Consider the following 15,515-nt stretch of genomic DNA (forward strand, 5'->3'; position numbering starts at 1 on the left):
TGAGTGCCTTTCAGACGGTAACTAGACACGAACACTGTCACCTTGCCAGCTAAGGCACACTACATTGCATTGCTTGCTTCATTGACTCGAATTCAAACAGTTGAAAAGACTGGTTAATGTTACTGTAGCTAGCTAACATAAAGAGTGACCTGTAATTCAATGCAGCGAAGATGACGGTTATGTTTTATTGTATTGCGTGGTAGAAGTAAAGAAATCTCCAACATATCCTTTGTTTGAACTACTTACTGGAGGTACCTGCGTCATGTGCCACTGCTGAGGGGTGGGGGCAGTGGATGAAACCATTGAGGCAAAGGGCGGGGTCGCAATCTTTTGAAACTTAAAAACGCGCTATTATGTGTCTATAATCAGCACAAGTGCTTTCATTGCATATTATTAATATTAGTGTGATTACATAGTTATGTTTAAAGTGATATATTGGGGGGTGACAAATCATATTTTTCCCAGAATGGGGGGGTCGTTTAAATTCTACAGAATCTGCAAAACAAGACATGCATTACTGCTTTTTACAGTTACAAACTTGTAACTTATTCGAATATAAAGCCATTGTATTTGTATATTGTATACACATAGCCTATCCTGTACTTCACTTTCATCTGAATAACTAAATGTCAAGAAAAGTTACTCTGCTCCCTGGTGGTAACAAGAGCGAAGTGCTGATTATATTTGTTTTGTTGTTGTTCGCAATAGCGTTCATTATTTTCAAAGCAGTAAAAATGAAACGCCATCGATGAAGAAATAAGTTTGCATTTATTAGACAAACCAAACACAGGTTCACATCCAGTGAGAATATGGAAACATTTCATGGGATGAAAATAAATATACAAATTGTTCCTTTCAATACATTATTTTGTTATTGCACAACATAAGTCTCATGCTTTAATTGGAACTGTGTTTTTAGCATTTTGCTATGAACAACCCAATGACAACTACAAACAAGGAAGCAGATCACACAGTATTCAAGATCAATGCATTGTTTCAGATTTTAAAACATAAATTTTACATTTAATTTTGATATCAGACCAGTAAGAGAGCACTGTAAACTGACAAATGTAACATCTAAAAGTCTGTAAGTTAAAAAACATACCTTGTAACATTGTGGAAATAAAATGTATGTCATTCCTGAATAACACTTGCATTTATTTCCTTGTCTGATATGCATATGATGGCATGCTGCTCTTAATTAAATTGATGGGTGTCTGTCATTACAGAATAGCATGGTGTTCTTTGCAAGGTAAACAGATTGGAATTACTCGTTACTTTTTGTGACGCAACTATTCAACCTGATGTAGCACACCAACACATGGGAGATCTACAAATTTGGAGTAGCCAATAGAACCCTTTGTATTTCAGACAAACCAGGTGACATACATATGACCTGGTTGTAATCTTAGTATGAAACAATCCCATTTGTATTTCCTCGTAATAAAAAATTGGTGAAGGTAAATAACTTTGATGAGAGTAGTATTAATGAAGCACTACTGTTGTCGACATGTTTCAGGCCATAAAAAGCTGCATTCAATGTTAGTAGGCTGCCTTTGAAATATCTCCAAGAAAAACAGCCATTGCAAAAAATAATATTTCAAATGAACTTCAAAACGAGACAGTAATGCTTAGTTAAAATAATAGGAGTTTTGAAATGCAGAACATTTATGAAGTAACAATTCATTGTTTGTTTTGCCTTATTTGTGTAAGCAGTTTATTACTTCTTCAATTATTCATAAATTGTTATTGTCTTTACAATATAAAACATGATTCCAATCCAAGGTCCAAGCAGCAGCTCTGAATAAAAGCAAACATTTCCATATATTGAGTGTTGGGCTGCCGAGGTTGTGGTACTGGCTCTAATTCAAAGTACACATATGATACGTTGGAGTAAAATACAGTTACAGTTCACCTATCGAAGGCACCGGACATCTGTCTGATGCTACTTCCTGTCAGTTCGGATGCAGTTCAATTGACTTACAGTAAGAGCACTTAACACATGGTTGGTGTTTGTATGCAACTTCCTTTTAAGGCAAATAAGGAAAACACACTGAAAATGTGTACTGAGGCGCTAAAGGTGACACAAAGTCTGCGTCCTAAATGGCACCCTATTCCATATATAGTGCATTACTTTTGATCAGAGCCCTATGGGCCCTAGTGAAAAATACCACCCTATATAGGGAAAAGGGTGCATGGTGTCATTTGGGATGTAGACAAAATAAAACTACGGTCAGTTTAGCTGTAAAATGGTGCATTGGGGAACCTGTTCCATTTTGGGGGAGTGCATTATCATATAAACAGAGATAGCAGTTCTTTAGGCTAGATTAAAGCAGCACAACTTCCAACAACCATTACATCACTGAGTCAGAGAAACACAACCAGTGGATCAAAATAAGAGGGCAATCTTCAATATGTGAAATATGACCATCTACCTTGAAAAGGCTCCACGATGTAATATCTACACTGCCAATCAGTCAAGCAATTCTTATAGGAAATAGAGGACATTCAGACAAAAACATGTTAGCCCTGCCTAGCCCTTTTGGAGTGGTTTACTTTAGGTTGGCATCTTTTAAAAAGTTAAAAGGAAAAACCGTAAGCAAATACAAATGTTAGGTTAAATGTTCAGAAAATAAAAAAGTAAAATATTTCCTTAGTGGCTCCTTGATCTTACCCAGTAGTGATCATATAGTGGGTGTAAGCCTCCTTCCTGTTTCTCATCTCATCCAAAGGTCAAGAGGGTGATGTCATCAGTAGTGCTCATGTGAAATAATATCAATGCAACACACAGCCACCACAGAGTCTAGGTTTTTACCTGGGAATGGGTGAGCATGACAATGGTTATGGCTTGCGATGCTGCTTGTGCACAAATGAATCTGGTTCTAGGAACCAAAAGGTTTCAAATGACAAGTTGGGTTCTGCAGCTCTTCAGAGTCAAGTTCCAAAAAAGGAGTACTTGGGTTCTAGAGTTCTTCATAGTCTCCACCCTCTCGATTTTCTGACCCCTCCCCTCCGGCCAAGAAATCCTCCAAGTCATCCACATCCCCGGTTTTCTTGGTCCGAGATTTCTTCTTTTTCTTCTCTTTGTCATCTCCTGTTCCTGTCTCATCTTTCTCTTTTTTCTTGTCCTTTCTATGCTTCTTTTTGCTGCTCTTCTCCTCCTCCTAAGAAAAAAGGCAGAATAATTTCAGAATGTCAGATTTTTTTCCTTCTCCAAATGTATGCCTACTATGCTGTATACAGTAAACACTCACCACTTCACTTGACAAGATAGCCATCTGTAAAGACATCCACTCCCTTACCTCTTTGTTTTTCTTCTTCTTTTTCTTCTTTTCTTTTGAGGAGTGTTTGCTTTCCTTATCTGAAAAGCAATTTGTATAATTTGAGCAATAAATACAATGCAATTTTGTTTCATAATGTGATACACTTTGATACTGTTCTCGGTCATGTGCTACGGTACTATTCTATGGTACTGGGTCATATTCATTAGATAACAAATGGAAGAAAATGGACTGAAACAGGGAAGAACTACCTTAACTCTTGTCCAATAAGACACTTGTTTTCTTTTTACGTTGCAAAACATTTTAATACAGTATGCACTGATGAATACGACCTTGTTCTCGATATATTTGTGGCAGTGGACTTGCCTTCTAGGTCCTCACTGCTGTCCTTGGCTCTGGGGGCCTCCTCAGTGAAGCCCAAGCCAAACAGGTCTGTCTCATTCTTGCTCTTAAAGGAGGGCTTCAGGACCGGCGTGGCCTTCAGAGGCTCAGGGATCAGAATGGCTGGAAGGATGTCATCATCTGACAGCTCCAGATCAGACAGTACTTCATCCCTGACTGGGAAAACCTCCTGTGGATGCAGAGGGAAATAATGATATCCCACAAGTTCAGACTATCACATATAGATTTTAACCATGTATCCTAACATAAAATAACAATCAAATAATTTATTGAAAATGTACATTACACCCAAATGTATAAAATAAATATTTCACAAATGCAGCACTACATATTTTACCAGGAAAGTCATTTCTATAGGTTGACAACTACTCAATCTAACCATGATGAATTGTAGCTTACAACCCTAAATAACATTATTTTGCCATAGCTACCGTAGTTATCTTCTGGATGACCACCTCCTGCTCAGACTCAAAATCAGGATCATCCATGATGAAAGAAAGCATCTGTTCAGCAACAGGGGCCTCTGGGTCAGAGTCTGAACCCTCCACCCCAGGGCTTCCCCCCTTCTTTGCTCTGGGTGGGCCTGGCTGGGTGCCTGGCTGCTCCAGGGCTACTGCGGGGATCATGGTGAGGGAGATTGGCTCTGCCTCCAAGAGGACAGTGTTCTCCAGGAGCTGGGAAGCAGGAGTCAAAGGCTCCGGAGCTTGAGGCTCCATGGCATGGGGCATTATGGACTCAGTGCCCAGTCTAAAATGGAAAACAAAAATACCACTTACAAACACTGATTATTACTATAAATTACACTACATTAACAAATATGAACGATATAAGAGGGGCGTAAAACAGAAATGAGACTACATTAACGGATATGAACGATATAAGAGGGGCGTCAAACAGAAAGGAGACATTAACGGATATGAACGATATAAGAGGGGCGTCAAACAGAAAGGAGACTACATTAACGGATATGAACGATATAAGAGGGGCGTAAAACAGAAAGGAGACTACATTAACGGATATGAATGATATAAGAGGGGCGTAAAACAGAAAGGAGACATTAACGGATATGAACGATATAAGAGGGGCGTCAAACAGAAAGGAGACTACATTAACGGATATGAACGATATAAGAGGGGCGTCAAACAGAAAGCAGACTACATTAACGGATATGAACGATATACGAGGGGCGTCAAACAGAAAGGAGACATTAACGGATATGAACGATATAAGAGGGGCGTCAAACAGAAAGGAGACTACATTAACGGATATGAACGATATAAGAGGGGCGTAAAACAGAAAGGAGACATTAACGGATATGAACGATATAAGAGGGCCGTAAAACAGAAAGGAGACTACATTAACGGATATGAACGATATAAGAGGGGCGTAAAACAGAAAGGAGACTACATTAACGGATATGAACGATATAAGAGGGGCGTAAAACAGAAAGGAGACTACATTAACGGATATGAACGATATTAGAGGGGCGTCAAACAGAAAGGAGACTACATTAACGGATATGAACGATATAAGAGGGGCGTAAAACAGAAAGGAGACATTAACGTATATGAACGATATAAGAGGGGCGTCAAACAGAAAGGAGACATTAACGGATATGAACGATATAAGAGGGGCGTCAAACAGAAAGCAGACTACATTAACGGATATGAACGATATAAGAGGGGCGTCAAACAGAAAGGAGACTACATTAACGGATATGAACGATATAAGAGGGCCGTAAAACAGAAAGGAGACTACATTAACGGATATGAACGATATAAGAGGGGCGTAAAACAGAAAGGAGACTACATTAACGGATATGAACGATATAAGAGGGGCGTAAAACAGAAAGGAGACTACATTAACGGATATGAACGATATAAGAGGGGCGTAAAACAGAAAGGAGACATTAACGGATATGAACGATATAAGAGGGGCGTAAAACAGAAAGGAGACTACATTAACGGATATGAACGATATAAGAGGGGCGTAAAACAGAAAGGAGACTACATTAACGGATATGAACGATATAAGAGGGGCGTCAAACAGAAAGGAGACATTAACGGATATGAACGATATAAGAGGGGCGTAAAACAGAAAGGAGACTACATTAACGGATATGAACGATATAAGAGGGGCGTAAAACAGAAAGGAGACTACATTAACGGATATGAACGATATTAGAGGGGCGTCAAACAGAAAGGAGACTACATTAACGGATATGCTGGACATTTATTTGGGGCTTACCTTTTCAGCTCTGATTCACGGTCAAGGTGGTCATCCTGCGCGGCAGCGGGTGCTGCCGGTGGTGGGGGTGCTTCCTCCTCATCGCTGGACATGGTGAAGTCTTTACTGGTGAGAAGGCCCAGGGTGCTGGGCTGGGGCAGCTCTTTGTCATCTGGGTCTAGTTCATCCTGATAACCTGCCACCATAGGGTTCCCTCTGTCTTCTCCCTCACTGGGGACACACAACAGAGCATCTAACGTTTTTATTTTCGCCTTTTTAAATATATGTATTTTAGACAGAGCAGAATGGTAGAGGCATTCCAGTGTTGTCTCATCTCCAACTAAAACATTGTTGGTGATTCTTAAATCCTCCTCCACATTCTATTTCAAAGGAAGCGTTGAGTAAATAGAGCCATCTGAAAACTCACCACAGATGGCTTCTCCCAGATGGTACTGTGTACTGTTAACTTACAGTAGACATTTTTTATCCAGTAGGGAAAGAAATAACTAGTGGCAATTTTTTTATTTTACCGTTATTTTACCAAGTAAGTTGACTGACATTGTCATTTACAGCAACAACCTGAGGAATAGTTACAGGGGAGAGGAGGGGGATGAATGAGCCAACTATAAACTGGGGATGATTAGGTGGCCATGATGGTTTGAGGGCCAGATTGGGAATTTAGCCATGACACCGGGGTTAACACCCCTACTCTTACGATAAGTGCCATGGGATCTTTAATGACCTCAGAGAGTCAGGACACCCGTTTAACTTCCCATCCAAATATAGACAGGCCCTACATACAAAATGGCACCTTATTCCCTATATAGTGCACACATTTTTGCCAGAGCCCTATGGGAATAGGGTGCCATTTAAGATGCATCTAGGGACATATAAATAAGAATAAATAGAAAGGTTGTGTCCATTCAAGTCAATGTTGGCATAAAGGGTGACCTGGCGGCCATCGCGAGTGTGCCTTAGGAGCAAAGCAGGAAGTAAAAGCAGGAAGTGTAACGATCATCAATCTGTGCTGTAATTTGTTGAATCAACTAAAATGACATTACAAGAAAATACATTCCATTGCATGAGCCATATCAGGAAGCATCATTTGAATGAACATTCTACATTACCATGGAAATTATTACATCACAATACCAGGAAGACATTGCGAGTGTACCCACGAGTTTACCAGTCAAATTGTCAAGGTTAGAAGTTCCAAGCCCATTCTATTTATTCTTATTTCTATGGCCAGGGACACATTCTCATCTGTGAAAGTAAGAACTCTGCTACTGCTTACCTGTCACTGTCCAGTGCAGGTGCTGGCTGGGGGACCTTGACTTTAGAGGGGAAGCTGTCCTCCAGGAAGCTTTTATCCAGACCCTCGTCTGGCACAAAGTCATCCACACTCTGAACTTTAGCAGGACACACAGGGGAAGGCTCTGGCTCTGCAGACAGAGACAAAACAGTGATCAAAAGAGCCTTGATGCGTAAATGGCATCCTATCCCCTATTTAGTCCACTACTTTTGACCTATATAGGGAATAGGGTGCCATTAGGGATTGATCCTTTTATCCTTTAACACCACAGACTTACACTGATATTGGTACAGTGATGACTCACTTCAGAATCCATGTTTTTACCAGCAATACATGAAAACAACCCAGCTCAAATGAGGGGAGAATCTAGAGCAAACAGAATGCTTAAAACCTGCTAAACTGTATTGGGCTAAAATATCAATGTTACCTCCCTCAATACAAAGTGTTGTTCTGTAAAACTGTCAAAAAGAATCTGGCGGTTACCACATGGAAGGTTCTAGCATGCAGTTTTCCTTAATTCAGTTTTTTATTAATCCCCTCAGATGAGATTCTAGTGCCACGCAGTGCAATGGTCCTTACAAATACTTCACAAAAATCTAATCAATCATTCACAAAGATTTCCTGTGACTACTTCCTGGTCTAGTACACACAGGTTTTACATGCATAGCTTAGTCCTTTCCTAAGCTTTTTGGATATAATATTGGACAAAACACACTGTGACAACAAACGGTTAAAAGCAGTGTTTGGCCATCCTATTGCCATTGAACAGAACATTGTCTGTCATTTTCTGTTAATTTCCAGATGATTCTACATGTTAAATTCCCACACCATTCAGGTGATCGCTAGCATTCCGTGGCCACTCAGTGCTTCTGTCCATTCGTCAGTGCAGTGTGTGTTTGTTATGGAAATAGTCAAATACTGATGCAGAGACTACTTACCTGGCATGGCTGCAGGGACTTCTGGGGCAGGGGCGGAGCCAAAGAGACGTGAGATGAGGCCACGTTTCTGAGGAGGCGGTGCCTGGGCAGGGGGGGATGGTGATGGTCCAAGATGATCAGGACTCCGAGCCTGCGTCAGAGTGGGGGACTGAGGCTCAGTGGTGGGGGAAACCATCCCGGCTGGCAAGGCAGGAGGTGGAGGAGAGGGAGAAGGCGAGAGAGACTGGAGGCTAGGGACCTGGGCAGCGATGGGTGGCTGCTGAGGGGTCCCAGGGCTAGAGCTGCCAGTGGAGGCCCCACTTGGAGGGACGATGGGGGATTGGGAGCCCGAGCAAGGGCTCTGACCGTTGGCTGGACAAGGTGAACCATAGCCTTTATTGCGGGTCTCCGTATTCTCCAAGAAACTGCAAAACAATGGGTGCTGTGTTGTTAGTATTGGCAAATCAGTGCTGCATCAAGGAAAGAAACATAATCAGTGTAATCGTAATCATAATCAGTGTACATGCCAAAAACGGATAAAGTATAAATATCACTGAACACGCCAAACAAACTGATACAGAGTGAAAATATCATATTACATTTCATAGTTTTGATCCTCAGTCTCCTGCTGCACGCAGAGCTCCTCCAGAGTGGCGTCCATGTCTAACTGGTTGGTCTCGAGCTGCCGTAACAGAGTCTCCCTCTGTAAAGATCAACAGAGGGGGCTTGGAATGACTGACCATGAACCAGAGCACTAATACTCCTTTCACAATCACTCTCAGAAACCCTTTCACAGGGAGTGGGTAGTACTTAGTCTGTGCCTGCTGTATTTCTGATCTGATTTCATGACCTCCATGAAATTCACAAGATGGTTATGACCATAGGTATATATTTCATAATACAATGTAGTCAAAGCTAGAACTAACCTGCAGTTGCAGGAAAGGGATGTTGAAAAATCGGTGTAAATATTTCAAGCCAAATCCATTCTTCATAGAGGCTTCAGCGTAGTGAATATAGGAGGAACCCATGGGTCTGCAAGAAACCATCAGTCAAGTATATAGACACAGCTTATGACTACTTGTAATTGTTGCAAAATGTAGGCGACATTCCCCAATTTCCCAAGTGTTCCAAAAATCTTGGTTGGGGGATCCAGGATTTTGTTCTTATTCCCTCCTGATTTCAGGAAAACCAGGACTTTTTGGGGGGAAAAAATCTTTGCAACCCAAATAAGACTAAAACAGGGAGTTCAGTTAACTACCTATTGAGATTAGCAATAACCTGGCGGATGTCATCAGGTAGGATGACACGGTGGTCACCCATGTCCCTGTGGTTGCCTAGGACACACACTGGAACATGAGTGGGTACTTTAGGTAGTTCTCTCAGGATGTAGTTGAACGTCCTGCAACAACATAAAAAAATAATAAAACAAACTTATAGCTATTGTTTCTCCCTATGTGAGGAATTACAAATGTGTGTCTCCCCATACTTGGCCAAGTTCAAAGTATATACAATGGTAATCTGTTTCACGCTGTTCTGACTTTGAAGCTAAGCTGAGTCAGATGCTTGCCAGCGACTGTGGGCTAAGTGGTTCATGGCCACACACCGGCTTACTGAGACCTAATCCCCCATGCATGTTCCATTAGAGTTCATTGATTTATTAATTGAACCATGGCTCCATCCCAAATGTCCCCCTATTGCCTATGTTGTGCACTACTTTTCACCAGGGTCCTATGGTCTCCTAAATTCTACTTGAATATCTGCCATTTAATGTAAACCTTGTAACTAATGTACTGGACTGTTCTATAATGCACAACACAGACTGACCATTGCTTGGTGATGTCAAACATCATGATCACACCGTTGCAGTTCTTGTAAACGTCAAGGAACTCTGCATCCAAGGCCACCTCGTCAGACTATAACAAATCAATTGTTATTATTTAGATGATTGAAAATAAATGAGTCTTATGAGAATGTGACCTTTGTTTACCACTTACTAGCTACTATACAAAAAGCTCCCCAGTGGGACTCTTTAGATAAGCCAAATAGAGGAATCTTAAACGTGATAGTCACCTCTTGGGGTTCATTCTCCACTTTCAAAGTGTCCCCTCGTTTTTTACCTCGGCCTGTGAGAAAGCAGAATGTCAAGAAGCTGCAATTCAGAACATTAAACTGGACATTACATTGAACTATTGCTGTCAAGCATTACAACGCGAGAAAGCCATGTCATAGAAATAAAATCCCTCGAACGGGCATCCTCATTCAAATCAATGAGTCTGTAATACAGTCAGAGGGGCTATTCCAGTTCTAGTGATTATATTTCTATGAACCATATACATACAGTATGATTAAACATGGCATTATTTTAAAACAAAAATGTGAATCCCTTTATTTCTAGCTTTACCGTCTGCTAAGTGCAACAAATACAGGATTGCCAGAAGCAGAAAAGCTCTTATGTTCTTATTGGCAAACACATACTCAATTATCTTATTTTTAAAAGAGACAGTAGCTCCAGGTTATAGCATACAAAGTAGTCAAAACAGTCATTTTCTTGCAAGCAATGAGCAATCTTTTTATTTCAGCCACACTGCAAACTAAGTAACGACCAACCTTCACAAGAGGGACAAACCCAGTGCACATAAGCAACTAATTTCTAGGAACAACCGATGTAGGATCTTAATTTGAGCCAGTTTGCTACAGCAGGAAAATAATCCTGCAGCAACAGCAAATGTGAATTGTATGTGGATTATAATTGATGGACATTTTTGTAGGGTATGATAGATTTTTCGTTAGGGGGAAAAAAAAGTGGAAATTACAATCTTCAGAAGCATTTTTAATCCTTAAACACACTATATGTTTTTGCATTGCAGGAAAGTTCTCCTGCAACAGGGAGATCAAATTAAGATCCTACATCAGTGCACACAGTGACTCTCACCTACACCCTCAGGGAGAGGGTATTTTTGGCCTGAGGCAAGTGCAAAAGAGGAGCAAGAAAAACAACATTAATATTGCGAGGAGAAAAAAATTACACAGAAACAAGATTTATGTATAAACATTTCTGAACAAAAAAATAGTAAAAGTATGGATGGACAATGGGATAATACATGGACACTAATACAACAGTAGAAACAGTAGCTATCAACTGATTGACTCATGAGTTACATACATTCACCCAACAAAGTAATCACACTCACCTTTATCCACCACGTCCCACACCTCCACCTTGACCACGTCATCAGTGGCTGAGATACAGAGAAACAGTCATCACAAGCCTCAACTGACAAAGCCTCACATACTAAAGCACAAACTACTATGTATCCCAAGGCTCTGTGCGCACATATGATAGCTGGGAAAGGCAAGCTGGAAAAAGTTGTTTCTGTACTACAGGTGGAATTGCATCATTACCCATGGGCCTCTTTATTAATCACACGGTCTGAGGAGGGAAATTGTTTGAGGGAATAGGCCTACTGTGGTCTGGATGTACACTATAGATTGTTTTCACTACCCCACTAATGCCACAAAACACTTGTAGGCAAAGCTACTGATCTAGCTAACTACACAATACTATTTCTCAAACATAGTAGGCTTAACTGGATATTATTTACCTTTATATGTGCCATGTTCAACTGTGAATTACAGTTGCAGAAGTAGGAAAAGTAAACTTCATAAGTAGGATTAGAGATAGGTTTTAGCCTGGAGTGAATAAAAAAAATATAGGACTAAAAGCGTTGATCAAGGTGTGAAGTAAAGTGTAGAATCCCAGTTCTCTTACTTTTGTAGTTCCAATGGATGCTGGTTGCCTGGATCTCTTGAGTGGGGACGTAGTCATCCGTGAATTTCTTTCCTTGCAGTCGATGCCATAGAGTGCTCTTTCCAGTATTTCTGTCTCCACGGATAACTATTTTCACTTGTGAGAAATAATAAAACAAAGAATGACTAGCCTACCTCTTAATATATGTACAGTAATCTACAGTACCAGTCAAAAGTTGACACACCTACTCATTCAACGTTTTTTCTTAATTTTTACATTGTAGAATTACAGTGAAGACATCAAAACTATGAAACAATACATAACACATATGGAATCATGTAACAACCAAAACAGTGTTAAAAAAAATATTTTATATGAGATTCTTCAAAGTAGCCACCATTTTCCTTGACCGCTTTGCACACGCTTGGCATTCTCTCAACAAGCTTCTTGAGGTAGTCACCTAGAATGCATTACAATTAACAGGGGTGCCTTCTCAAAAGTTAAATTATGGAATTTCTTTCCTTCTTAATGTGTTTGAACCAATTTGTTGTGTTGTGACAAGGTAGGAGTGGTATACAGCCGATAGCCCTATTTGGTAAAAGACCAAGTCCATTTATGGCCAGAACAGGTCAAATAAGCAAAGCGAAATGACAGTCCATCATTACTTTAAGACATGAAGGTCAGTCAATCTGGAAAATGTCATGAACTTTGAAAGTTTCTTCAAGTGTAGTATCAAAAACCATCAAGCGCTATGATGAAACTGGCTCTCATGAGGACCGCCACAGGAAAGGAAGACCCAGAGTTACCGCTGCTGCAGAGGATAAGTTTATTAGAGTTAACTGCTGGTTGCAGCCCAAATAAATGCTTCACAGAGTTCAAGTAACAGACATATCTCAACATCAACTGTTCAGAGGAGACTCAGGCCTTCATGGTCGAATTTCTGCAAAGGAAGAAGAGCATTGCTTGGGCCAAGAAACATGAGCAATGGACATTAGACTGGTGGAAATTTGTCCCTTGGTCTGATGAGTCCAAATTTGAGATTTTTGGTCCCAACCGCCGTGTCTTTGTGAGACGCAGAGTAGGTAAACCGATGATGTCCGCATGTGTGGTTCCCACCGTGAAGCATGGAGGAGGTGTGATGGTGCTTTGCTGGTGACACTGTGTGATTTATTTAGAATTCAAGGCAGACTTAACCAGCATGGCTACCACAGCATTCTGCAGCGATATGCCATCCCATCTGGTTTGTGCTTAGTGGGACTATCATTTGTTTATCAACAAGACAATGACCCAAAACACACCTCAAGGGCTATTTGACCAAGGAGAGTGATGAAGTGCTGCATCAGATGACCTGGTCTCCACAATCCCCTGACCTCAACCTAATTGAGATAGTTTGGGATGAGTTGGACCACAGAGTGAAGGAAAAGCAGTGAACAAGTGCTCAGCACATGTGGGAACTCCTTCAAGACTGTTGGAAAAGCCTTCCTCATGAAGCTAGTTGAGAAATTGCCAAGAATGTGCAAAACTGTCATCAAGGCAAAGGGTGGCTACTTAGAATCTAAAATATATTTTGATTTGTTGAACACTTTTTTTGGTTACTATTATTTAAAGTTTTGTTGTATTCACTATTAATTATTCTACAATGTAGAAAATAGTAAAATTAAAGAAAAAACAGAATGAGTAGGTGTCCAAACTTGTGACTGGTACTGTTTATTATATCATATAATGCCATATGCATAAAAAAATACACAACTTACTGTTGTACTGTACTCCTTTGGCAAAGCGTCTCTGTAAACTATGATTCATGGACTGCATACCAGCGGGGATGTTCTTGTCCCTCGGCTGGCCTGGTTCAGAACCAACTAGCTTCTTCAGAGCTGAAAACATCTCGACAGGAAGCTGATTTTACTAACCCTCAGTCAGAAATGTGTGAAATACAGTAATGTTTGACAGAACCCCCAAAATGATGGAAATTGTGTTATATTGGATGATGATCTGATCAACACAAGTAAGCTATCAATCCAAATAGTTAAAGTAGCACTGCATTACTCTGGTACACAGAAGTAGCACTACACCCCATCTGGAAGATGTAACGTTATTGCCAGGTGGCTAGGCTTGCATATTTCAAGTTCGTTAGGACCAGATTTTTCTACTAAAAGGATTCCGGCAAATCTCTCAAGGGCAGACAACGTTAGCTTGATCAGCCGTTTCTTCTCTCATGTTGTCTTAGGTTACCATCACCTGCCAGAAAGAAACCACAGAAACAATTAACTACTTATTAATGTATAATGTATTCATGTATAATTTCCTCCAGTAGCCTACTTAGCTAGCTAGCTAACGTGAACTAGCTTATTGGGGAGAACCAGGAAAACTGCTTCTTGAAAATGATGATTTTTCAACTGAGCTAAATACTAGTTCATAAACACCAGCATATTTCTAAAAGATTGTCAGTAACGTTAATACCAGCATTGCTAACAATTCTCCGTGGGCATCGTCAGCTGATACGTTGTAACAGTTAGGTAGCTAGCCGGCAGACAGTCTGGGGATAGCTAACAAATTAGCTCGCAAGCTAGTGATGCTGATCTACAGTAACTTAGCTATCAGATATTCCCCCTGTTCATATTCGCTATTTCATCGACGTTTTTTCAATTGCACCTGATATGGTCACACGCTCACCTGTACATCTGCTGCCATTACTAATAGTAAATACTAGCTGGCTAGTTTATATTGACGATGTGGCTGGCTAACGCTAGTTAGCATCACGATAAGGTACCGTTAACCAATGTTACTGCTAGCTAGCAAGGTAAATTGGCAGTGCTGATGTCCTAAAAAATACCCACCGGCAATCAAAGTATTCTTCAATGTAACGTTAGCAAACGTGACATGGTTATTTCAAAATCCAGCTCTTGATAAATGTGAAAGACGCTAACGTTACACATTCCTTAGCACTGAACAGCTTGCTCCCTGAGGTGGAATCATTAGTCAAAATAATTTCGTTTTGTAACTAAAAAGAGAGTTTTCTATTGGACAAATTCGTTTACTTCTGTTTAAGAAACGTTTGGCAACAGAATCGGCCAGTGGTTGCTCAGTGGGTTTTACCAGAGAGGAAGAGGAAGAGAGGCCCAACTCGGTGGGAAATCTATCTTCCTCCAGCAGGTGGCGTTTTTCGTTGTTTCACCCACCAAGCAATGAGGTCAACGAGAGAGTGTCGAAATTGGTCAACAAAAAAAATTAATTACTTATTTTTTCGTGAGGTTAATTTGATTGAATAGAATTTTCGTAATGCACAACCTCAAACAGTCTTCTGATATAGTGAACAAAAATATAAACGCAACGTGTTGGTCCCATGTTTCATGATAAAAGAGGCCAAACATTTTTCATATGCACAAAAAGCTTATTTATTTCAAAGCAGACCAAATTTAAACCGTCCCCTCGCCCATACCCGGGCGCGAACTAGGGACCTTCTGCACACATCAACAGTCACCCTCGAAGCATCGTTACCCATCGCTCCACAAAAGCCGCGGCCCTTGCAGAGCAAGGGGAACTACTACTTCAAGGTCTCAGAGCAAGTGACGTCACTGATTGAAACGCTATTTAGCGCCCACGCTAACTAAGCTAGCCGTTTCACATCC

At 40.6% G+C, this 15,515-nt stretch overlaps 1 protein-coding gene across 2 annotated transcripts; it reads right to left on the bottom strand.

The window, feature by feature from the left end:
* Window positions 1–749: 749 nt before the first annotated feature.
* On the bottom strand, window positions 750–15,109 carry LOC110536288 (rab-like protein 6). 2 transcript variants are annotated; one of them, XM_036936183.1, is made up of 17 exons: window positions 14,724–15,109; window positions 13,641–14,124; window positions 11,908–12,042; window positions 11,330–11,377; window positions 11,071–11,100; window positions 10,209–10,261; window positions 9,963–10,051; window positions 9,397–9,537; window positions 9,065–9,170; window positions 8,738–8,841; window positions 8,160–8,563; window positions 7,204–7,351; window positions 5,931–6,140; window positions 4,115–4,430; window positions 3,648–3,852; window positions 3,303–3,361; window positions 750–3,164 (listed from the first exon to the last, which is right to left on the bottom strand). In XM_036936183.1, the coding sequence occupies exons 2-17, from the start codon at window positions 13,768–13,770 to the stop codon at window positions 2,964–2,966; spliced, it is 2,379 nt and encodes a 792-aa protein (XP_036792078.1). In that variant the 5' UTR covers window positions 13,771–14,124; window positions 14,724–15,109; the 3' UTR covers window positions 750–2,963. The 2 variants fall into 2 exon arrangements, with proteins under 2 accessions (XP_036792078.1, XP_036792079.1); XM_036936184.1 differs by lacking the exon at window positions 11,071–11,100.
* Between the last annotated feature and the right edge of the window lie 406 nt (window positions 15,110–15,515).

Source organism: Oncorhynchus mykiss, chromosome 11, assembly GCF_013265735.2.
Source record: "Oncorhynchus mykiss isolate Arlee chromosome 11, USDA_OmykA_1.1, whole genome shotgun sequence".
NCBI classification, from domain to species: Eukaryota; Metazoa; Chordata; class Actinopteri; order Salmoniformes; family Salmonidae; genus Oncorhynchus; species Oncorhynchus mykiss.